At 45.7% G+C, this 23958-nt stretch overlaps 1 protein-coding gene across 1 annotated transcript; it reads left to right on the top strand.

Annotated features, from left to right (window-relative positions):
• Positions 1-3062: 3062 nt before the first annotated feature.
• Ser (protein serrate) lies at positions 3063-23298 on the top strand. The gene is made up of 15 exons (XM_017245643.3): positions 3063-3348; positions 5277-5957; positions 9102-9219; positions 9488-9675; positions 13273-13327; positions 13836-14151; positions 16293-16426; positions 16595-16770; positions 16915-17197; positions 18166-18912; positions 19278-19484; positions 19563-19658; positions 20660-21031; positions 21094-21701; positions 21791-23298. Exons 2-15 carry the CDS (start codon positions 5697-5699, stop codon positions 22541-22543), a joined length of 4314 nt encoding a protein of 1437 aa, XP_017101132.2. The 5' UTR covers positions 3063-3348; positions 5277-5696; the 3' UTR covers positions 22544-23298.
• The last annotated feature ends 660 nt before the right edge of the window (positions 23299-23958 follow it).

The raw sequence follows: 23958 nt of genomic DNA, 5'->3' as shown, positions 1-23958 counted from the left end.
TGCCTTACTGATTTTGCAATTGGATTTTGCTTTGGTAGAGCCTAGGGGTGGATTTCGGGTTAAATGAGGCGTACCTATGTCTGTTATCCCTCCCCCGGATGGGCCGAACATGTGTGAGGTTCACAAGTGCTGTGATTCCATTTTCGGGTGGTAAGGTGGTACAAATTGTTGGGCTAAGGTCAGGTGGTCAGGTTGATGGATGATGGGCAATGAATAGTCGATTTGAAACAGAGCCAAAAAGTAACCACTTTTCGGAGCCTGGTGGCTCGGTTCTCAGAAGTGATACAAGTTTTTGATAAGACACAGCCCTCTAATATTTTGTTGTGTACTCTACTGCATCCCCCTTACTATACTTTATCAACTACTTAGCTTAATAGACCAAAGTGCCATTTAGGATAATACTTGCAGATCTCTTGAGTAAACTTTCGGGCCAACCATAGTTGGAAACCCAGTCCTAATTCCCAGTCTGTTGGCTTTAGGGTTTATTTTCAAGTGCCCGTAACTTCTCGCTAAAAATATGGCCCATAAATCTTTTGACCCAGCACAGTGCCAATAAAAGCGTTCATAAACAACTAACCTAAGGCAACGCTATGTCGGCAACTCCTTCGGCTTAGGGCAGACACTTCCACTAGCCTGTAACCACTAACCGCAAACCGCCACCAGAAGCAACAGCAGCACCACCAGAAGTGAAAATAAAAAACTGAAACCGAAAATATAAACAAACCAAATGCGAAAAAAATAAAACGAGGAGGCGGAAAAGACACTTGAAAAATCTGTCATAAAATGTTGAGTCGTGTAAAACCAACTGGTTGAAATTGCCAACATATTTGCCTGTTTGTTTAATGAACTCGCCCAACTGGTTGACCAGGGGCGGGTGTGCTGCTCACCCCTGTCGAGGGTCTGGTGGTGGGTTTGAGGGCAGAATCTTTTGATTACTCAATATGTTTGATTTTATAGATTTATGCCACTGCCGTATGATCCACTTTTGCAGCTGTCTGTTCCAAGTGGCAGCCGAAACGAAAGCTAATTTTAACAAAGAAATGCCATTAAAGGCAGGCCAGTTTCCAACACACACACTATGGTATTATGAGAGGCACAAGAAACACCTGTAAGACGGCTGCTATTAGCTGAAATCAAAACGAAAACAATGTAAGCTACAGTAAGCAACAAGCGAGCCAAAATAATATCTCCCGAGACTCGGGCTCAAATCTCCAGAGTCTATCCTCCAGAAAAGCTGGCCACCAACGCAAACTTGTTTTTTTTATGTTTCGTCGCCTTTTAGCCAATTTTGATATAACTGAAAGCGTCAATTATACGTGAAATTTATGATGCCGTGTGAAGAATAACACCAACTTGCAACATATTTGGACAACGTTGCCGTTGCCTCGCCGTTGGTGATGCTGTTGCCTTACAATTGCCGCTCTGGGGTCTCTTTCTTGTCGCAGATATGTAAGTTGATAATGGGCATTGTAGTGCAGTTTTTCTTCCCGCCTTTACAGGCACAACAAACAGAAAAAAAAGAAGAAAAATATATATTGTAGGAAAAGATGACAAAGGAGGTTGAAAAGACCGCGGCTGCCCAGCGGAAAAGCCATGGACTTACGCCCACCAAAAGCGGACGGAGGCCCAAATAGCAAAAAAGTCTAGAGAAGACATTTTGGGCACACACCAAGTCAATTTGTTTTATCTATTGTCGAACAAGAGTCATGTCACAACGGCACAATAAGATTTACTATGTGTTGTTCTTGTTGTTGTAGTTGTTGCTATTGTGGCAGTTGCTATTTTTTGTTGTTATTGTTGCAGGAGTAGTAGTGGGCAGACAAAAGTCAATGATGCCGAAGACTCTGCTGCCGTTGTGGCTGCAACAATGGAGCGGCAGCGCAAATCAGCAACATGATTCGATATTTAGATATGCGCCTCAAGAAATATGAGCCGCTAACAACAACAAAAACAAGGCAGCAGCAGCCGCAGAAGCATCGGACAGGCGGCAGCATCTTTGTTGTTGTTCGCTTGTAATTGCCAAGTTTGTTGCTTAAGTCTTTTGTTTTGGCCACGCTGATAGGCCGGTTGCATTTAAATTTGATTTATACACTTTCGGTCAGCATATAATTGGTTGGATGTCGCCGCTCTGTCTCCTCTGGATAGTAGTTCCAGACCATAACTGTTGTTTGCTATTTTTGGGTTTTTTTTTTTACGATTATGACTTAAATGTTTCTTTTAAGGGAATCGGCTTTAGGGTTTCCATTTAAAAGATGAATAAAATGGGAAATAATATGTATACTATGGAGCTATTATATTCTTTTAAGGATACCTTTTAAGCCCTTTGTAAACGATTAAAATAAAGTCTGAAACACATTTTCTAAAAGTTCTTCAGTATATATTTTTTTAACTACTCTTTTACTCTGTTTACTATATATCATGTTCTCTTAAGTTTTTTATAAATCAAGTATTGCTAATTCCCTAATTGCTATGGGAATTAAATCCCCAATCAATCCGAAGCCGATGCCCTGCTATTTGTGGGAGAGCCCTGGACAGCACAGGTGTTAATTGTCTGTCCCCCGGAGCAAGCCATAAAAATTAAGCCAAGACCAAAACTAGAGCACAGAATGTACTCCCATCTGCTGGATGCTGCATTTATAAACATAATTAAGTTGGAATCGTAAAACAGCAGCGGACCAAAGATTGCTTCGGGCGCAAAAAACTCCACGCATGCGTGCAGCATCCGAAGCTGCAGCAAAGCAGGGCCCTGACAAAAAGCAGAAGCAGAAGCCGAAGTAGCAGCAACTCCATTAGCAACACCGATTCCGATTCCGATCCGATTCCGGGCCCGGAGGCTATAGCCGGCTATAGCGCACGACCAATCAGCGCCTGGCTAAAGAGCACTCAGCAAAGAGCAAACCGGTTCGCTCCGAAGAGAGAATAGTGCCCCAGGGTCTCCAGTTCTCTTTCCGTCTCTGGCGATATAGTCTCTCGAACAAGTTTTCGAGCTGGAAGCTACGATCTGTGGTTCCTATGTTTTGGATTTGCCTCCAAGTCCGAGCGATGAAACGAAATGGCCAGCGGCAATCAGTCTCAAGTCGAGGCCTGAAGCGCACGGAAGTCCAACCACTTTAGAGCGGTGGTTACTCGGTTTCGGTCTCCGTTTCGGTTTTGGTGGTTTCGAGTCACAACAGCACCACAGACACTCTCTTCTACCACTTTTGGTAGCACAGCACTCTTTCGCTCTCGTGACTTGCTCCGCCCCTGCTCGTTTGGGATGCTGCTCGAGGGCTGAAAGCGCCGCAGGATTCGGTCTGGCCATTAGTTGAGCGCCGTGCTTCGAGCGGTGATGAGCCAATTTCTGCAACGGTAAATTTCCAATTTCCCGAATCTGGATTACACCTATTGATGATCGGATATATTATTCCAACCGATCCCCGATCACCGATCCCCCCTCGAACGATCGCCGGGCAATTGTGAAAGTGTTAAATGTGCCGCAATCGAATCAAATTGCTTGCTGATTACAACAAATGATGAAGAGCAATCAACTGAATGTGTGAATGTCGGAAAAGGCAGCAAATGAAAAGATCAACAATCATCCGACATTTTTCTCACTGTGTGTATCTTTCTTTGTGTGTGACTGAGTGTGCCAGTGAGTGTGCGATTGTTGCTATGTGATTAAGCCACAAATCATCGTGTGAGCAAAAGAAAACGGAAATACCTTTCAATTAAATACAATAATACTAAGTATATATCAAAATACAATGCCGTAAAAAATTGTGTTTAATCAAAGTCGAAAAGTAAAAGTGCAAACAATGTGCGAATTCACCCACCAACCGACCGAACGAAGAAGAGTCGCCGCCCCACACACTCGCGCCTAGTGTCGCCACAGTGCGCTCCATCGATAACGCACACATACTCACGCCAGGGACATTAAAAAACACATGCTACGAAATGGAATTGAAACATGCAAAGTGAAAGAATGAAAGAAAATAAATGAAAACTAGCCCATAATCCACAATGATAATACAAATAATAATAGTCACTTGAAAAAAAATTTTGAGACTTCAAAACTATAAGAATATAATATTTTTTTGGTTAGATGATGGAAGAATAACGAGTGATACTTGACGATTTTTTTAGTATTCCTATCAAAATCTGACAAGTTTTATTAAAAAAATATAATTTTTTTCTGTGCCTAGTGAAAGAATAATAAATAAGGAAGAGGGAATAGCTTCTGGATAGGGTGGCACGATCATGGGAAAAGCCCCACATCCCTAGAAAGTGCGGGGTAAAGTCTCCATGCTCTGCCTCACAACCATTTATTTACCATATGGTACCCCTAAGATAATGTATGGCTTGCAATCCAAGCGTTCCATTCAAGATTTCCCTCAAATACTTGCCCGTTTAATCAAAAAACTTATAGCATTCTTGGGAGGCCTAGAAAACCCCAACACCCTGATAAGACTGACTAAAAACCAAAGATAGGGCATTCCATAGTTTTTATGGATTTGAATGTGCCCACAATTCATTCATCATTCCGCAAATTGTAAAAAGTGCTGCATTTGGGTGAAAGTTCGGGGGAGGACGGAGTGAGCAAGTGCATCATCCACTTGCAAAAGCCACTTCCGGTCATGCCTTGCAGCAGCGGCAGCAAGAGCCAGAGCAGCAACATCAGCGGCAGCATCTGGGTTTCGATTCAAAGTCAACGACTTCCGTTTCGTGCAAAAGCTGGGAGGAGGCCCCCAAGCAAATTACTTAATTAAATGGACAATTAACACCCGGCCACCATCCGCTCGATGCCGGAGGATGGCAGATGGGCGGGGGGGTTAAAGGCTACTCCGCCGGGTGGCAGGGTGGCAGGAAGAATGAGTAATGTGGGCAAGAGTGAAAATATCTGTAAATTAATATGCGCACAAGATGCAAATTGTTTTGTGGCCAAAGACACGGCTGGCTCCATGGCACCAGCAACAGCCAAAACCAATGGCAACTGCAACAGCAACATCAACGGCAACATCAGCAACAGCGTTAAATTAACATAAATTGAATTGCATTTGCATTTGGTGCACGTTGCCGCTTTTGCTGCTCTTGCGGTTGCCCTGGTAAAACAAAATGAAATAAAAACGGAAAAAAGTAAATGTTGCTGCGGCTGGTGGTGGCACTTGTTGCTTCTGCTGCTGATGCTACTTCTGATGCAGCAACTGCGTGTCAATTAGCGTTGATGATGCATTGAAATAGATTTTCCACAAGCACTTTGCAACTCGTTTCAATTCCATTTCGTTCGACAATTGTTACAGCAACATCAACAACGGCAACAAACATCGCGTATCTAGTGTGGAAGTGCTAAAAAGTGAAGAAAACAAACGAGTATGTGTACATGCCAGGCCCATACACATAAAAATCCATTATAATAATAATTTGTGATAACAACATTAACAAAACAAAAACAAACGGCCGACTCACAGGAAAGAAAATGATACAGAATCGCCATAGTCTCCAGTGCCCCTCGAACAACGGAGGATAAAAAGTTTCTCAAATAGTGTATTGAAAATTAGACAAGAGCTAAAAATCTGCATATATGGGCTAATTAGGCGTCGCTATCTAATAGGAATTGTGGTTGTTCTAGCCCCAAAGTGAATCCCAAAAACAAAAACACAAATAAACATCAAGATCGCCACGAAATTCCGACCAGCATCACGCTCACAAACGCCCACAGAATGTACAAAATGTTTAGAAAACATTTTCGGCGAAAATCAACATCAACATCAACATCGTCTGGACAAACGACAGCAACATCGGCAGCATCATCACCAGCAACATCAGACAGCCTGAGAATGTCCAAAAAGACAATGGCGACAAAAAGGCAGAGGCCAAGGCACCGGGAACTCTCGGCCCTGCCATCGCCGATCAGCGATTGTCGATCATTAAAGTCTGCCTGCAACTTAATTGCTTTAATTTTAATACTGTTAGTCCATAAGGTAAGTCAGCTCGACATGCAAAAACCAAAAGCCCAAAAACAGAACAAACCGAACAAACCTAAAGGCAATAATCGAAAAAAGCCCCAGATCCAGATACATGCGGGTGTAGTGTGTCTCAAAGTTGATTCAACCCATGTGAATTGGCAATAGCTGAGGGCAAAGTTTTGATGGGGGACGTAGGTAAATAATGATGATTCGGGGTTATTTTTGAGTGATTTATCAGCATCGCTTCCATAAAAGTTTACTTTAATGGGAACTATACGGCTGGACTTAAAAACTCAATACCAGGACTCTATAATCCTTTAACTCATAAAAACCACATTGTAACTCGAGTAGAATAGTTTTTCTTCAGAAAATTGAGTTGTTAAACAGAAAGCCACGTAATGGCTTTTCTTATTTTATTGGCATACCAAAAGGCCATCAATTCACCAGCCACTTCACAGCCGCACTTGGCCACAATATAGTCTCAAAGTTTCAATCATTTAACTGGTATTTAAATAAAGTTATATTGAGAAGAAAACGTCCGACTTGGAGGATGCGAGGACCCCGTTTTTGGAAAGTGATCCACCCGATTAGAGGGCCGGGGCTATCTTTCAAAACCATCTCTACTCGAATGGTTCCCACAACGGTAGTCGGCTGACTGTATCCGTCCGTGGTCTGGGGTTTTCGGGGTGTAGCCCGTCATAAAGTGTTACACAAAGTGCCTAAACATGTATTGAAATGCCAGCGGAGATGCCCCGAGCGGCAATTAAACAGGCAAAGAGCCAAAGTTAGAGAGGCTTCCACACGGCCAACGGCAGCCAACGGTTCAAAAATACATAAAAATTAATCGTTGCTGCAGAGGCCGAAAGATTTTTCGTTTTTTTTTCTTTTGGGCACATAACCACAAACAACAATTTGATTAATACGCCGGGTCGAGAACCAAACAGAGTCGGACATTAGAATCCGAGAGGAATTCGAGAGTCCAAGACCGCGTCCGAGTCCGAGTCCGAGTTGGGGTAATCAAATTGATTACACACATTTATCTGGGGGAGCAGGGGGATTGCATTGATTTAGGGTAAGCGAGGCGATAAAAGTCGCCGGCGGCAGCAACAGGAACGGATGCCCCTCCGGCTGCAACTATTTAGTTGTTAATGAAGTGAATCAAAGCTAAATATTTAGTAGCGGCGATTTATGGCCGACTTCCAGGGAAAACTTCCAGATCATATCGCCGCGGTTCACATGAGCCCACGTCACTTTAAATTAACCCAGTTATTTCGGCCCGCAAGGATCAGTCCGAAAACGAAAATTATACTTTAAACAAGAAAGGTTTCTCTCATTTGAGCTGACATTTATTGATCATAAGCTGCGTATTAAACTGACTGCGAAATATGCATAAAGCCCAAAGCCGAAAGGCTTCAGGCCAGACTCCAGGCCGGATCGAAATGAGTTGGCAAAACGAGCTCCCACGTTGAGCTGCAGAAAACATTTATGGCCACGTTTTGTTTCGATTGCGGGCTTAATTAAAATTTAATTTCACATTAAGTTCGTGTGTCGGCTTCATTAGGTTCGGGAGGCCCCCGTTTACTTGTGGCGCCGCGATACTAATTTCCTTAAGCATTTCATCGGGTTTATCTAATCGAATTGATTACGTCAAAGTTTGCCCGGAATATTAGCGGATGCCCGGCCGAGCCAGCTGCACTTGCTCCTCATGAATGAGGCGCATCGGAGTTCGGAGAAGAAATGTGATAAATAAATAGTAAGCAGGTCCGAACCGACAACCCCAACCGGTTCTCTCGATCAAGAATCCAATCAGTTTGAAGTCCCGGCTAAACAAAAGGAAATCACAAGAAAACGCTAAGAGCTGCCCGAACAGAGACTGCCACAGACTGCCACAGTTTGGGGTACGGAGACCGCGGGGCGATGCATTTGATTGATCTATGGCATGATCAACAATGCATGTGGCTTCGACTTGGAGTTTTGTTTTTTTAGATATTTTTTGCCGAACTGCAGGTGCAGGCTCCGGCTAAACTGGCTAACTGGCTAGTGCCGTTAGCCTGGCCCAGAGGCTAAATTGCAATTTATTTCTAATAAACTTATCAACACTGCCAGCTACCAGAGCCAATGACAATAAATTTGCTGAAATATGAAACCATAAAAGCAGAAGTCGGGAATCGCGGCCTAAGAGTTTTCATTAGCATATTTTCCGCGAAGAGGACCACTCTTCTCGCAGCGGTAATGAACCTTTAAAATACAAACTTGATGGCCAAGATGCTGCAAGAGGCTACTACCACTTTGTGGCATGGATGCGTCCCTGCTCTCTGGCTAAATTATGATAAGCGATTTTTTGCAGAATGGCTAAACTTTATGCGCCCATTTATCAGTGGGCCATTCGGAAGAGAAAAGGCCGGCGATCTAATGCGTTATTAATTTTATGGCAAATGCCCCAATCGATAGGCGCATGATTTGCGGCCACTTCTGGGTACAGACCGTCAGATCGCCAGATATCCAGATCTATGGGCCCCCGAATACCCATTCGATTTCCTTACTCCTCCCGTCTCCAGCTGGCAGACAAAGGCATTCTAAATTATACAAACTGACCCGAACCACCACCACCAGCGTTAGCACCACCGAAAATATAGCCACTCCAATCTGCTGTACAGTTAAGCTGGCTTTGTGGGGAAAATATTTTCTCATTATTTTCGTGTTTCATTTGCTGTTAGATTTATCAAGTCGGCAGTCGCGTCCGGCGCTCCATTCATTTGCCTACCAAACCCTATGTTTCTCCCTCTGAGTCTGGCATATTTCTTCTGATTTTCTTCTCTTGTATCGATCTATCCACTGGTTTTTTTGTTTTTAATTAAAACCTCTACCGCAGTCCAATCAGAGCGCCCTAGGTGGCTTATTAGCTTTTACAACCGGCGAACGAGCTGGGCATCTCCGCGCGGATCAGATCCATAAAGTGTTGAGCATATTATTCGGCTTGGGACTCGGCTAGGGGCAGGAGGAGGAATGTGTCTTGGAAGGGAATCAGTTTGGGAATCGCTTGGGCCTTCGTTATGGGCCATGATTGATTTAGACGATTTGGGATTTGTTCGCTTGTTTTCAACTATGACCATAGTACTACGCCAGATCGATAATTTTGTTTTGCTTTCTGTTTAACAGATATCCGCAGCTGGTAACTTCGAGCTGGAAATATTAGAAATCTCAAATACCAACAGCCATCTGCTCAATGGCTATTGCTGTGGCATGCCATCGGAGCTGAGAGCCACCAAAACGATGGGTAAGTTCAAGAAAGTTATTAATCCAAAGCTTCTCAAAGTCCGCTTCTTAGTCTTAAAGTCCGCTTCTTATCTTGCCCCATAAAAAAAAAAACATAGGCGGTCAAGGCTTTCGCCTATCAGGGCTTCTGGAATTTGTTACTCTGCATTCTTCAAATCTATTTCTTAAATATTCTTATCATTTGAAAGACTCTGTCTATATATTTTATAATACATAAATACATAAGCGTTTATCAAACTCGTGCTAAAATTTGGTAATTTTTTTGGCAGGCTGCTCTCCATGCACAACCGCCTTCCGGTTGTGCCTGAAGGAATACCAGACCACGGAGCAGGGTGCCAGCATATCCACGGGCTGCTCATTTGGCAACTCCACCACCAAGATACTCGGCGGGTCGAGCTTTGTGCTGAGTGATCCGGGCGTGGGAGCCATTGTTCTGCCCTTTACGTTTCGATGGACGGTAAGTGCATTTCCCACAACAACTAACAACTAACCGGGCTTATAATGAAACTGTTCCCTCCACTAAATAAGAAGCACGCTTTTGGCACGGGTTGGTCTTCAGCTCTCACTTCTGTTGTATCCACTTGCGGTTTTATTATATTTTTTTAAAGCTTAGATGGGGAAGCGAACTGACGGTTCCGCTTGGAAAGTGCAGAGGAGGCGATAAGGTCGAGCCGGCAACAGAAATGTGAATGAGCCGTACTCGTGCCGCATTGATAAGACCCTACGAAGTATATATTTCTATATATAAAGAGGGCATAGTCTATCGGGGGGTTTCCAAAGCGTTGCAGCGCTCTCGTTTCGTTTCCCCATATTGTGTGGCCAAATTCCAGCGTGGGCTGCTCGACTTGTAGAGTACGAAGAACCCTAAATCATCGGGCGTGAAAATTCCAAAAACCCCGACTAACACCAAAAGCGGCTTAGTCATTCCGACCAAGAGGCCTTCTTGGTCTGGGCCTGTGTGGGGATTCTGCCGCCGCGGCAGTAGCCGAAAAAGCAATTAAAAATTGAGTTTCATGTTTTATTCGTTTTATTTTTTCGGGGCACCTCCTAAGCGGCTTTCGGTTAATTAAGTGAGCATAATGCGGGCTTATGACTGCCAAAACTGGGAAGGAATAAAACAGCACACAGCCAGTCTGAGAATCACAAAAACATCAAATAAAATAAACGTGGCCAGGTCCGCTCCTAACTCGGTTAAGGTAAAAATGTAACTTGACTGGGTGTAGTCGCAGAATTAAAGAATTTTTTTTTAATTTTAATTTTTTTTTTTTGCCATTTGTTGTGTTGTGTTATGTACGGGTGTTGTTCTGGTTGTTGTTGCTGCTGGTTTTTGAAGCTAACTTGGTTACCAATTACACGCCTTGAACAGGCCAGTGGCCAACTAATTCAAACGAAGCAGTCGTATTTAAACACTCGGAAAATGAGAGCTTAAATGCGAAGATAAAATTTTAAAATTGATTCGAAGTATAAAATAATATTTCTAATTATTTAAAAAAAAATTAAACCCTGTTTGCCTCAAGTTTTAATGTATATTAAACTAATTTTAACAAATAAAACTTTTAAGTGCAGTATGGTAGAATTAAAAATCGCAGTCGCAGATGCCGTCGACGCCGACGTTGGCATGCGCATGCGCCGCCGCTTACATTAGGCAGGTCTCCCTGTGGCCGGGGTGTGGCGGGTCGGGTGGCCGAAGGGGAGCAAGCATGCGTCAGAGCCGGGTCTTGCTCTTGGTCTTGGGCTCTGGGTCTCCACCAGCCTCGATGCCTGTTCTTGGTTACCCTGTCCCAGCGGCTGCCCCTGCCACCGGCTCACCCCCCTTCCGCATCCCCGACAGCCGAATCTGACTCCGAGTCCAAGTCGTGGCCTGAAGTGCGGACAACCTGTTTCGTGGGAACATTACCTTGTCGCGCTTGTCGCTCGGCCGATGGCGATGGCGATGGCGATACGTTACGCTTCGCTTTGGTTTCGCTTTAATCTTTTGCTTTAACTTTGCCAGTGTGCTTTTCCTTTTGGCCCAAACCGAGCTCCGAGCTGAGCACATGTGACTGACTCAGTGACTGCGACTTGGACTGGGAACGGCAGTGGGGATGGGGAAGGGGACTGGGTGCCGAAACGAAACCTGGCAAATTCTGCATACTGCCGGCGTAATATTTGCTCAGTCGGTTCAGGCAGTTAGGCAGTCAGTCAGCCAGGCACCCTCAAGAAGCCTTTCACAAAGCCTCAAGAAAATCTTCAAAAAAATAAACTCAAAAAACGAAAAAAATCAAATGCAAAAAAAAGAGTGTTGGCTGCCGATATGGCCACAATTGTCCCACTTTTTATTGAATGACTTCTTCTTCGACTGCTGCTGATTGAGTGAATGGCATGTTAAGTCTTACAAACATGACTTCGGAAATACTTGAGCTCAAGCGCACATACATCATAAAAATCACAACACGGCAAGAGCGGCAACAGCCTCAACAGCGGTAACAGCGGGCCTTCGATGTATCTGTCAAACACCAACTTTAATTTCACATAGGGCCCCAACAACCAACATTCGAGCTGTTGGAAAACCACTAACAACCAACGAATTTCACTTGACAATATTTTCCACATTTGTTTTGAAGATCTGGAGTGCGCGTGCGCAGCCATTGAGCGATCTCGAGTGGAATTTGTGGTGCCTCTTCGGCCCCAGACAGATGGACCTGTTCCACTTTTTTTCAACCTTTTTTTTTGCTCAAGATCAATGAATGACTGCCCAAATAAAATGCGTGTTTTTTAAGCTTTGTGGGCTTTTGATCTATTTTGCTGCCCCCACAAATAAAAAAAAATATGGCCAGGGCTTAAACGACGTTTTCTTTAGCTTCCATTGAGAAGAGTCCATTGCTCGGACGTTCTCGTATCAGTGGCTGCCATTTGTCTCATTAAATGGTACTTGACAGCGAAAATAAAAATAAATATAGTACGATTTTTACATTTATTTTCAATGCATTATGCTTATGTACTTATTTGGAAATCTAGTCCAGACCTTCCTCCATTGGCTCGTGTCTGTCTGCCATTTCGACTCTTTACAAATTTGAATTTTTCAATGAAATCCAAAACCATATTCCCCGCCATTTTTAATTGATACACTTCCGCTGGCACATGGCAGATCGAAAAGCGACAGACATAGAGAATATGATTTTAGCTCGAGCCCGGAACTGAACCGATCCGACACCCATATGACGAGAAGTACGGGGTGGAGAGATTCGAATGGAAACTTGAGTCCGTGTTGTCAATTGGGGAGATGGATTTGCAAAGTGTGTCAAGTTGTTGATGTCCGACTGCAATTAGCCAATGTCTGCTCTGGACTGATTTAGTGTCGCGTCGCCAAGGCAATTACATGGGAATCCCCTCGCAAAGCCCCTTGGTTCCTGATCGTCTTGGGGCTACCTCCCACTGCTAAATGAGCATTTCCTGGCATCCAGCGGCGGCCACCAGACGACGTCGTCGTTTAATTGCTTTCTGCCCAACGAGAAATCTTCTCGGCGATTACAACAAACAGCGAATCTTCAATTTTTTATAGGGCCAGGCCGAGTAGGATGAAACTAAAAAATAAATAAATAAACAAAGTCAATCTGCTGGGGAAATCAAGGCTAATCTTCGCATACCCTTTCGAAGAGGTAACTGATATGTCTGGCAGGCATCTTTCCGAATTTATTATACCCCACTGGAGCAGAGCATTTAAAACAAGAGGAGAAGTGGGTCTTTGTTGCCGTTTCGCATTTTGTTTAGGCCAATTGCAATGCCATGGACAGAGACACGGACATGGCCAGAGTCTGTTTAGAAAGTCCGCCTCTCCTGCGTGAAATTAAAGTGTTTAGCTTTGCTTTGTTTGTTGTCTGATCGCCTTGTTTGTTTGTTTGCTTGTTGGTGTTTCTGGTGCTTTTTGTTGTGTTTGGCTGTGCCCGCCGCTTCGTTGTCTTCATTTGCATGGAGCTTGAGATTAAACTGTCCATTAGCGTCAGCCCGAAGAGTCAAACTTGAAAGCCCCAAACTAATGCTAAGTTTCCTCCTTTTTCGCAACGTTCAATTACAGAAGTCGTTTACGTTGATACTGCAGGCGTTGGATATGTACAACACATCCTATCCAGGTAAGTGCGGTGGCAATTGGAGGCTTGTGCTTGTCCCAAGTTGCAAGTTGCATGTTGCCTGTAGTGCACGCTGCTCGTTATTGTTAAGCCAGCAAGGCATTTGGCTTAATTAGCAAATGGAGTCTCTGGAGGATGCACTTGGAAAAAAGTACATATATTAAAGGATGTTACCTATTGCTTTCAAGCAAACTCTTAAACGAGTTCTATAAATAAATATAAATTGTTGTTCATAAAGTCCTTTAAAAACTATTTTAAAAAAAAGTTACACTATAGGAACCTAGTTTTTTCCAAGTGTCACCAACAAGAGCCTGAAATGGTGCCAACATCCGACTAAATTCTTCACCCCCACCTCCATTTCTTTTCAAACCCGCAACTCCCAAACTATTGGAACGCCAACGTTGATGCCACCAACAACGACGAATACAACGAATACGAATACGACTACGAATAACGTCGACGACATCCACAACAATTGTCATGCCACGCTCGCATCCAATCCACAATGCAGATTCGGAGAGGTTAATTGAGGAAACATCATACTCGGGCGTGATACTGCCGTCGCCGGAGTGGAAGACACTGGACCACATCGGTCGCAATGCGCGGATCACCTACCGTGTCCGGGTGCAATGCGCCGTTACCTACTACAACACGACCTGCACGACCTTCTGCCGGTCGCGGGACGATCAGTTCGGTCACTACGCCTGCGGCTCCGAGGGTCAGAAGCTCTGCCTCAATGGCTGGCAGGGCGTCAACTGTGAGGAGGCCATCTGCAAGACCGGCTGCGATCCCGTCCACGGCAAGTGCGACCGTCCCGGCGAATGCGAGTAAGTAGCCGTATAAGTTTTATATTTTTTGTGATTTTGTAATTATACCCCCGGGCGACCCCGGCCTAGACCGGGGCCACCACCCCATTTAACGATGTGATTATGACACTTTTTGCATGCCGTCGGGCTCTCGGCCACTTCGGGGCGCTTAATGGCCCTGGCCCCGAACCGGCGGATCTCCAGCTCTCACACTCGCACAGTTATAATGGCCAAGAGTAGTTTTCTTTTTATGCGATCAGTGGCAGAGAAATGGGTTCTATACTCATGGCTCACATGGGGCTGTAGTTTTTGTTGCCAATGCCTGGTTTTTGTTGATCTTTTTCGAGGCTGAATGTGTGAAATTGTGGACAGCGTTTCTCTCACAGAGAATTGGCAATCAGTCATTGGCTGGTAAATAAAGTAATGAATGACATTAAGGGTAAGGGTAAGAGTTTTTTGTATTACTCCTTTAAAGTTTATAGCCAGGAAAGAACCACTTTTACCATCCGCTAGACTCCAGTGTTCCGATCTAATCACTGAGGTCACCAATCAATCGCTAGACTGCATTCCTTATTAAATTGTTCGCACTCGGTAACTGGCCATTTGGGAGATAACCCGAGCGCTATAAAGTTGTAACTAGCCATATAATCTGCAATCAAGAGCCAGAGCCAATACGATTCCCGTGGCCCGAACTACAGAACTGGCGAGAGAGAACGGGCTAATCAAACGCCCGCACGATGGCCAAATGCTGATTCGGGCTAAAAAGCTAAAAAGCCTGGCCATCTGGCCCACCGCTCGGCATCCAGCAATTTCTTCCATGGGCCGGTCCCCGCCCCTTTCGAAATGGTCATGCACAGACGTTGGCAACATGGAGCGAGTGGCACAGCAAGAGATGCCACAAACCAAAGACCAGCCTCAGCACGAAAAAACGTTTGTGCTTCGGTTGTTCCTGTTGCAGTTGCAGTTGAGGCAATTGTTGTTGCCCCGCTGTTGGTTGTTGGCTGTTGCCTGTTGCTGTTGCTATTGCCGTTGTTAATGTTGCAGCGTAACACAGAATACGTGAGCCGGCGGCCATGATTGCATTTCTCGACTGCATCATGATGCACTCGTCAGGCCACCTTCATCTCCCGTCCATCTCCCGCCCATCGCCGCTCGTCCTGGTTCTAAATAGCAATAATTAGTGTGGCCTAGAAAACATCAAAACCACGGCCAAGAGATTTCCGCTCCGTCGGAACAATTATAAGCCAGAAGAAAAATTACTTTTGCTGTTTGCACGTTGCTTGCTCCATTTGCAGTCTGGTTGCAGATCGGGCAGGATGGCGCGGCGCGGCGCGGAGCAGCTTGCCGCAGATTCGTTTACAGATAACAACCAGGCTGCCGTTTTAATGAAATCATAAATTACCGACATCGAACACTGCGATGTCGACTATCTCTGGCCACGTCATGCCCGGAGCTTGTAGACTTAGCACCTCGCCAGGCGATAACTCGGAGCTCGATGCCCGATGGCCCATAGCCCGGCTATGGCTAACTTTGATCCCGCTGCACTTTGGCGTGTTGCTGCGATAAAATCGCAACACCGCCACCAATGGCAACAGAAACCACTTCAATAGTTAGAGCTGGTCCAGGAACAGCAATTGCAGAAGTGCCTCCTGCCCTGTTGCCACTTTAGCATTTGAAGCATCAAGGCCAAAGTTCAAAGTGACCCAATTCGGTGGTTGGCCCAAGTTAAATGCGTTCCCAGGCCAAAATTGAATTGTAAAGAATAAGTGGTCTTCATTTTTGGCAAGATTAATAATGGTGGAAAATCAGGGGTTACCTCAAGAAGTCTTTATTCAATAAACACTTTGGAAGGTTTCCTTGCCCTATTAAGTAACCAACCTAATTTATCGCTAAAATTAAGCTTAATTTAGCAACAATGGGAAAACATCTGTGCAATTCTTTAAAAAAATTACATGTAAATCAATCCATGAAGCTATGCTTAATTTTGTAATCAGTCTTGCTTATATGGGGTCCCAAGCTCATCTGCTTTTAAGGGGGAATCTTCGCTTGAGAATCCTTCAACTGCACCTAACCTTTTATGGGGGGTCGTCCGACATGCTCCATTTTTCAATCAGTAAACAGCACTTTTAGACCGAAACTCATCACCCATTTTGCCATTCCAGATGCCGACCTGGCTGGCGGGGCCCGTTGTGCAACGAGTGCATGGTCTATCCCGGTTGCAAGCACGGTTCCTGCAACGGCAGCGCCTGGAAGTGCGTCTGCGACACGAACTGGGGCGGCATACTGTGCGACCAAGGTAAGTGACCTACCTCTGATTACCTGTGAAATGGAAATCGGAGTGGAAACATAAAAGTGGGAATGGGAAACTGGGAACGTAAATGGGAATGGGGAGCATCATCGATAACATCGATGCTGCACATCGGCTATACGCATATATTTCATAGCTTCGCTTCGCCCTGGACAGATTTAAATTACTGTGGCACCCATGAACCCTGCAAGCACGGCGGCACCTGCGAGAACACCGCACCGGACCAATACCGCTGTACATGCGCCGAGGGTCTCTCCGGCGCGCAGTGCGAGATCGTGGAGCACCCCTGTGCCACACAGCCTTGCCGCAACGGCGGCACATGCACACTCAAGGTAAGCCAAGACCGCGATTTATGCCATTATCGCAGACCCATAAAATAATTTAATATTGCCCCCATCCAGACTTGGAGCTCTTGAAAATATTGTATAGATTATAAAAAACTAAATGCCCTTTTATTTTCTTTGACTTTTCTGCAGCCCATGAACACAACACGGCCGCCAGTGTATCGCATGAGGGGGATGAGGGGCATGGGCTCGATTGGTAGAGCGATTCCCTCGCGCGAGTTGGCCCACCTGCGTGAAGTGATGCTCTCCCTGAACGGCAAAAACTCCACCTCAGGCTCCGGGCCGGACGCCGGGTCCGGTTCTATGGATATATCGAGACCCATCTCGATGTTCTCCAGCTCTCAGTTGCCGCCTCCAGCCGCTGAGTTTACCTGCGGCTGTGCGAATGGATGGACGGGACCGACATGCGAAATAAGTGAGTTTTGATTTAATTTTATTCTGCAGCACGCGATTAGCCACAGCTCGGCTTATGGCCAAGTTACCCAAGTTGGTTACTGGTTACTGCTGGCCGGTTGTTTTGTTTTCTGGCCGTTTGCTTGCCGCTCGATCATGCAATTGAGCACACACGCATTTGACTGTAGCGAAATATAATGAAATGAAATGAAACGTAGCACGCACAGGCTGTTGTTGGTGCCGCTGGCTTTATTATGATCTTTGTTGTGGCCACGGTGGTCCGGCAAATTCGGTTGGCTTCGGTTTTGCATTTCAATTGGAGCACGACCAACACCGCCACATTCACCAGAAACTATGGGCCAGCCAATGCAATAAGCCGTAAGCTAATTGAGTTGCCATTCCCAGCCACGAAGTAAGCGGCGATGAACGAATTTTATTATTATAATCAGAACGCCTTGTACGGAAATCTCTTACCAATTAAGGGGCTTTCGATTTGGCCGTAATGCATACATCTCGATAACATTTCACAACTATCAAAAATATTTCCCCCCATGCAACTTGACCTCATTTCTGACTAATGGCGACCCAAGGGGTTAGCCTGCATTTCTTATCATCTCTTCATAAAAACCAACAAATAAGTTGCGTGCTTCCGAAGATGTGGAGGGAAAAAATGAGGGAAGCATCGTCTCTTGCCGATTTCAGGCAACCGATAAGCCAGGCACGCAGACTTAAGCTATCAATACCCGAACAGGCAACTCGGTTCAATGACTTTGGCTCTGGCCAAGAGCCACCTGCCCGGGCTCTTGCCGCTCGAGAGCTCAAGAGCCAAATCAACACCATCACTGAGAAAAAAAGGGTCAAAGAAAACATTCTTAAAAATAAATAATATATTAAGGACTGGAATTTTTTTTCCATTCTCAGACTATTTTTAATCATAATCAGCGAATGGCTTTTAAACCAGATTCTCTTCCCTCTGCTCTCCTTAACCAGACATCGACGAGTGCGCCGGAGGTCCCTGCGAACATGGTGGCACTTGCGTCGACCTAATCGGAGGCTTCCGCTGCGAGTGCCCGCCCGAGTGGCGCGGCGACATCTGCCAGGAGGACGTCAACGAGTGCGAGGCTCCCCACGCCCCCGGCCTCCAGGCCAACTCCCTGCTGACCACCACGGCCACTGCCATCATTGGCAGCAACCTGACCAGCTCCGAACTCCTGGCCGCCCTGACAAGTGCCGTGGTGTCCTCCGCATCATCCGTAGCATCCGCTTCCGCTATCGGACCCTGCATCAACGCCCAAGAGTGCCGCAATCTCCCAGGGTCCTTCTCCTGCATTTGCCTGGAGGGCTGGGGCGGACCCACCTGCGCTGAGAACTTGGACGACTGCATGGGCCAGTGCCGGAACGGAGCCAGTTGCATCGACCTGGTCAACGACTACAGGTGCGCCTGCGCGCCCGGCTACACGGGTCGGGACTGCGAGATAGACATCGACGAGTGCGCCACCTCACCCTGCCGGAATGGCGGGGAATGTGTGGACATGGTGGGCAAGTTCAACTGCATTTGTCCTCTGGGCTACTTCGGTTCCCTGTGCGAGGAGGCCAAGGACCATTGCGCATCGTCGCCCTGCCTCCAGGGCCACTGTCTCAATACGCCCGGCAGCTACTACTGCCACTGCCCACCAGATCGAGCCGGCAAACACTGCGAGCAACTGCGTCCCCTCTGCTCGCAGCCGCCTTGCAACGGTGAGTAGAATTAGCCCAGACCTCCGAGAAGTCATGGGAACCGATCTCTGTCCGATGAAGACATCATTAAGCTCATCAATCGCAGTCTACCAGATTTTTTTTGTTTTTTTTTTTTTGTATGTAAGAATCCACTGGCTTGCACTTTTAAAAATTTGAAAAGATTTACAAGAGAAATAGATTATTTTCAAAATTTTTCAATGAATAATTAAGCTTTAATCCAGATAAACTTTGAATTGCATTTAGAAACATGGACTGGGATTTTCGTTCTTAATGTCTTGTAATCCACTAAGGACTCAATCAATAGTTATATTTCCCACTGTGTATCCCGCTATAATAAGCCTAATCATGTCTCCCCAATCCAACAGAGGGCTGCTTCGCTAATGTCAGCCTGGCGACAGCGGCGACAACAACAACTTCTGATAGTGAGGCAACAAAAACAGGAACAACCACTACGACAACGATGACGACACCGAGCGGATTGCCCTGCAGCGGGCACGGCAGCTGCGAGATGAGCGACGTGGGCACCTTCTGCAAGTGCCATGTGGGCCACACCGGCACATTCTGCGAGCACAGTAAGTATAGAGCCTAGGACCCAGTGCCAAGTTACCACGATCCGACTCCAAAACGGCAAACTCATTAACTTTCCGCAGATCTCAACGAATGCTCGCCGAATCCTTGTCGAAATGGGGGAATTTGCCTTGACGGCGACGGCGACTTTACCTGCGAGTGCATGTCGGGCTGGACAGGTGAGTTGATTCGGAAAGAGATGAGCTGAACTGAACTGAGACGGGACGAGCTGGGCTGAGAGATGGGGTGCGCTTTAAGCGGCGGCCAAAGTGAACGTTAAACGCTGAGGCATTGCAACAAGTGCAAGAAACTGTCGAGGAAAAATAAAGCCGAAGGCTTAATACCCTAGGGAAAATTATATTTCAAGTAGGGAATTTTAAAAGAAGCAAGCAGTATAATTAGAAAGATTTCAAACTGATATTATTTTAATTTTTGTTGTAACATGTAAAGAATTCTGTGCAACTCTTTAGTAAAGGAATACCAAAATATAAAAAGAAACCTGCTATAAGCCGACTGCCAGACTGGCGCATTATCAACGCTTGGGGGCTTTAAATGGGCGCGGGACGAGTGTTGGCCACGTTAAGAGCGCTAGGCTCTCACACAGCCGCGAAACTACATACAGACATACAAAAAAAACTACTCCAGCCGATAGAGGCGGTCGCATTTATTTGAACATTGAAAGTCGGCAGTCATTACGGCTTCAAATTGAAGCGAATGCGGCTGAGCCGAAGCTTAAAAAAGGAGAAAAAACTATCTGCACGTTAGTCTCAGTCACTGGCGAACGTATTTGCCACATGTGGCAGCACCGAGGGGGGTAAACCCAGCTAAGCCGAACCTTTACCATGATTTATGTTTGTTTTTAATTTGCGATTTGCATATTTCACGCGTTTCGCTTTTTTGTCACAGATACAGCTATAGATACAGATACAGAAAAGCGAAAATAGATTTGGCCACAATTTAGATACAGATATGGCCACATCGATCTATGTCAGCACACTTTTACTTTTCAATTAGTTCAAGTCAAGACAGCGGTCATGGCAATCCTCTCTCTGCCATCAAAAAAATAGTCCCACATAACTAGCAAGTTTGTTGCCCAAGTCTTTTGAATTGGTTTACTTTTGGGATTGGAATAATCATTTATGTTTTTATTTAAATGGTTTATTTTTCTTGATTATTTTAGGCAAGCGCTGCTCAGAACGTGCCACAGGCTGTTATGCTGGCCAGTGCCAGAACGGTGGAACCTGCATGCCCGGTGCCCCGGACAAGGCCTTGCAACCACACTGCCGCTGCGCCCCTGGTTGGACGGGTCTCTTTTGCGCGGAGGCCATTGACCAGTGCCGCGGACAGCCTTGCCACAACGGTGGTACTTGTGAGTCTGGGACAGGATGGTTTCGATGTGTCTGCGCTCAGGGATTCTCCGGCCCGGACTGTCGCATCAACGTGAACGAGTGCTCGCCGCAACCCTGCCAAGGAGGCGCCACCTGCATCGATGGCATCGGGGGCTACAGCTGTATTTGCCCACCCGGTCGTCACGGCCTTCGCTGTGAAATTTGTAAGTGAAATACGAATTCAATTTTAGGAATTGAAACTAACATATGACTTTCTCACTTTCAGTAATGTCCGATCCAAAATCAGCCTGTTTAAACGTTACCAACATGATTTCCCCTTATGCGGCTCTAAACGAAAGCCAAAACTGGCTGGATATTGCTCTGACCGGAAGAAGCGACGACGATGATCATTGCAATGCCTGCATTTGCGAAAACGGAACTTCAAAGTGCACAAATCTCTGGTGCGGACTGCCCAACTGCTACAAGTTGGATCCCCTATCGAAGTCTTCAAATCTGTCTGGTGTTTGCAAACAACATGAGGTCTGTGTCCCAGCTTTAAGTGAATCCTGCCTGTCACCACCCTGCAATGTTCGTGGCGATTGTCGGGCCTTGGAGCCATCTCGTCGAGTGGCCCCGCCCAATCTTCCGGCCAAGGCGAGCTGTTGGCCCAATCAGGCGGCGGTTAACGAAAATTGCGCCCGCCTGACGATTCTCCTGGATCTGGAGAGGGTGGGGCGGGGTGCTTCGGTGGAGGGCCTGTGCTCGCTGGTTCGAGTACTCCTGGCTGCCCAATTGGTGAAACAACCAGCTTTTCCCACTGGCCAGGAGGCAGGTCAGCTAATGGTGCTGTGCGATCTCAAGGCGGGAACTAATGACACTGTTGAACTAACTGTGGTAAGAACTTGTTCTTTCTTTTGATTATTCCTTCTGTTTCAAAGTAAGTAAATTTAATAACCAAAAACAATTATCATATCTCATTCCAGTCTTCTAGCAAACTAAATGACCCACAGTTACCAATGGCCGTAGGCCTGCTGGGGGAGCTCCTTAGCTCGCGGCAGCTGAATGGCATCCAGCGTCGCAAGGAGCTGGAACTGCAGCACGCCAAGTTGGCTGCTTTAACCTCCATTCTGGAGGTGAAACTGGAAACGGCTAGAGTGGCCGATGGTTCGGGTCACAGCCTACTGATCGGAGTCCTGTGCGGTGTGTTCATAGTCCTGGTGGGCTTCTCCGTGTTCATCAGCCTCTATTGGAAGCAACGCATGGCCTACCGCAGCAATTCGGGCATGAATCTGACCCCGTCCTTGGATGCACTGCGTCACGAGGAGGAAAAATCGAATAATCTGCAAAACGAGGAGAATCTTCGTCGATACACGAATCCACTCAAGGGCAGTACAAGTTCTCTGCGTGCTACCACAGGAATGGAACTGAGTCTGAATCCCGCACCTGAGCTGGCTGCTTCGGCGGCGAGTAGCTCCGCTCTGCACCGTTCACAGCCCCTCTTCCCGCCCTGCGACTTTGAGCGCGAGCTGGACTCCAGTACGGGTCTCAAGCAGGCCCACAAACGCAGCTCCCAGATTCTGTTGCACAAGACCCAGAACTCGGACATGCGGAAGAACACGGTTGGTTCGCTGGACAGTCCCAGAAAGGACTTTGGCAAGCGGTCGATTAACTGCAAGTCTATGCCGCCGCCGGCGGATGAAGGCGCCGATGTCCTAGCCACCACTGTGATGGTTTAGCCGTGATCTCAGCCACCAACTAGCCGCCCATAGCCAGCTCAAAGTTCCAATTGCCACAGCACGGGCGCAACTTCCAAGTGCATTAGTAGTGTTATTTAGCCTAGAAATCGGGTTAGACTTAGGAGATTCCCAAGCAGGAGAAGGCTCCCCAATCGAATTTTTTGAATTTCGAAATTGTTTCAACCACACTGTTTTATTTGAACCAAGTTAACTCTTCTCCTGTCGCCGGAATCTCATCTAAATTAAGTTAGATAATGTAATTTTGAAACTCTTTTCTTCGCTAAGCAACATCCTACACAGTGTGATATTTAGTGTAACCCAGACGCGCATTTACATTCTTAAAAAAAGATGAAATAATTTTTTAATTATAATAATAATAAAAAACTCTTTGGCTAGCACAAGTTGTATATAGTTCTCATTAATGTTCGGCGCGTTTTCTATAGATAATTAAGTTAAGATGTAAATACTGTACATTAGCAGTTACCGTTATTGTATTTTGTCTATAAATAGAATCCTAAAATTAAGCTGAGCCCCAGCCACAACACGTTAGACTTTAAAAGTTGTTCGCAATTGTACGCAATAATCTAGACCTTAAAATCGTATTGTAGTTAGGTAGCTTTTTATGCGGTTAAGACTCCACAGATTTTGTATTGTATCATACTTACGTGTGTAGTAATATTTATTTATTATTTTATATTTGATTTAGCAGCAATAAAATAATATCAATAAAAATAGTAAAAGATAAAATAAACATATTTATGAAAAATGTTTTCTATTCATGGATGACTAAGTTCTTACAACTACAAATATTCCTTAAACAGCTCAGCTCTTAAAATGGCTAATCAAAAAATTCAAAAACTTTTAGGGGCTTCTTTATTTAATAATAATGATCTTACAGGAGCGTTTTTTTCCGAATCTTAAAAATTCTTGAGATATACATAGAGTGGAGAAGGACTCGGTCTTCCAACGACAGCATTTCCTGTAGGGAACGAGCCGAAATATGCTCGGCTGGGATTGCGGCGATCGCATTTGAAATATGCGCTAATTGAATGTGAAAACCAAATGCAAGTTGGGCACTACAACACATTGAATCAGTGGCCAAGACAGGCGGATAGAGGCCGAAACAGATCAGAAGGCCAAAAGGAAAGAAAGCGAAATCGACCGGCGAGCAATGCATTTTGCGTTGTTCGGTTTCTAATTAAAATACCAAAAAGAGACAGAGCCGCCGACTCACAAAACTAAGCTCATCGGATGATCAAGGCCCCAAAGGAGTGGATACGGGTTGTGCGGAGGCTCAGAGGGGCAGGACAAAGGGGGGTCTTAACGTGCGTAAATTTCGTCAGCGGTAAACTCGACTCGAACAAAACGAAATGGCCGAGTTGTGTGAGCTGTGTGAGTATAAGTGTGTTGTTAAT

The sequence above is a fragment of the Drosophila bipectinata genome, chromosome 3R, assembly GCF_030179905.1.
Source record: "Drosophila bipectinata strain 14024-0381.07 chromosome 3R, DbipHiC1v2, whole genome shotgun sequence".
NCBI classification, from domain to species: domain Eukaryota; kingdom Metazoa; phylum Arthropoda; class Insecta; order Diptera; family Drosophilidae; genus Drosophila; species Drosophila bipectinata.
The sequence above is the reverse complement of the archived record's forward strand: the minus strand, read 5'-3'. Positions and strand labels throughout refer to the sequence as shown.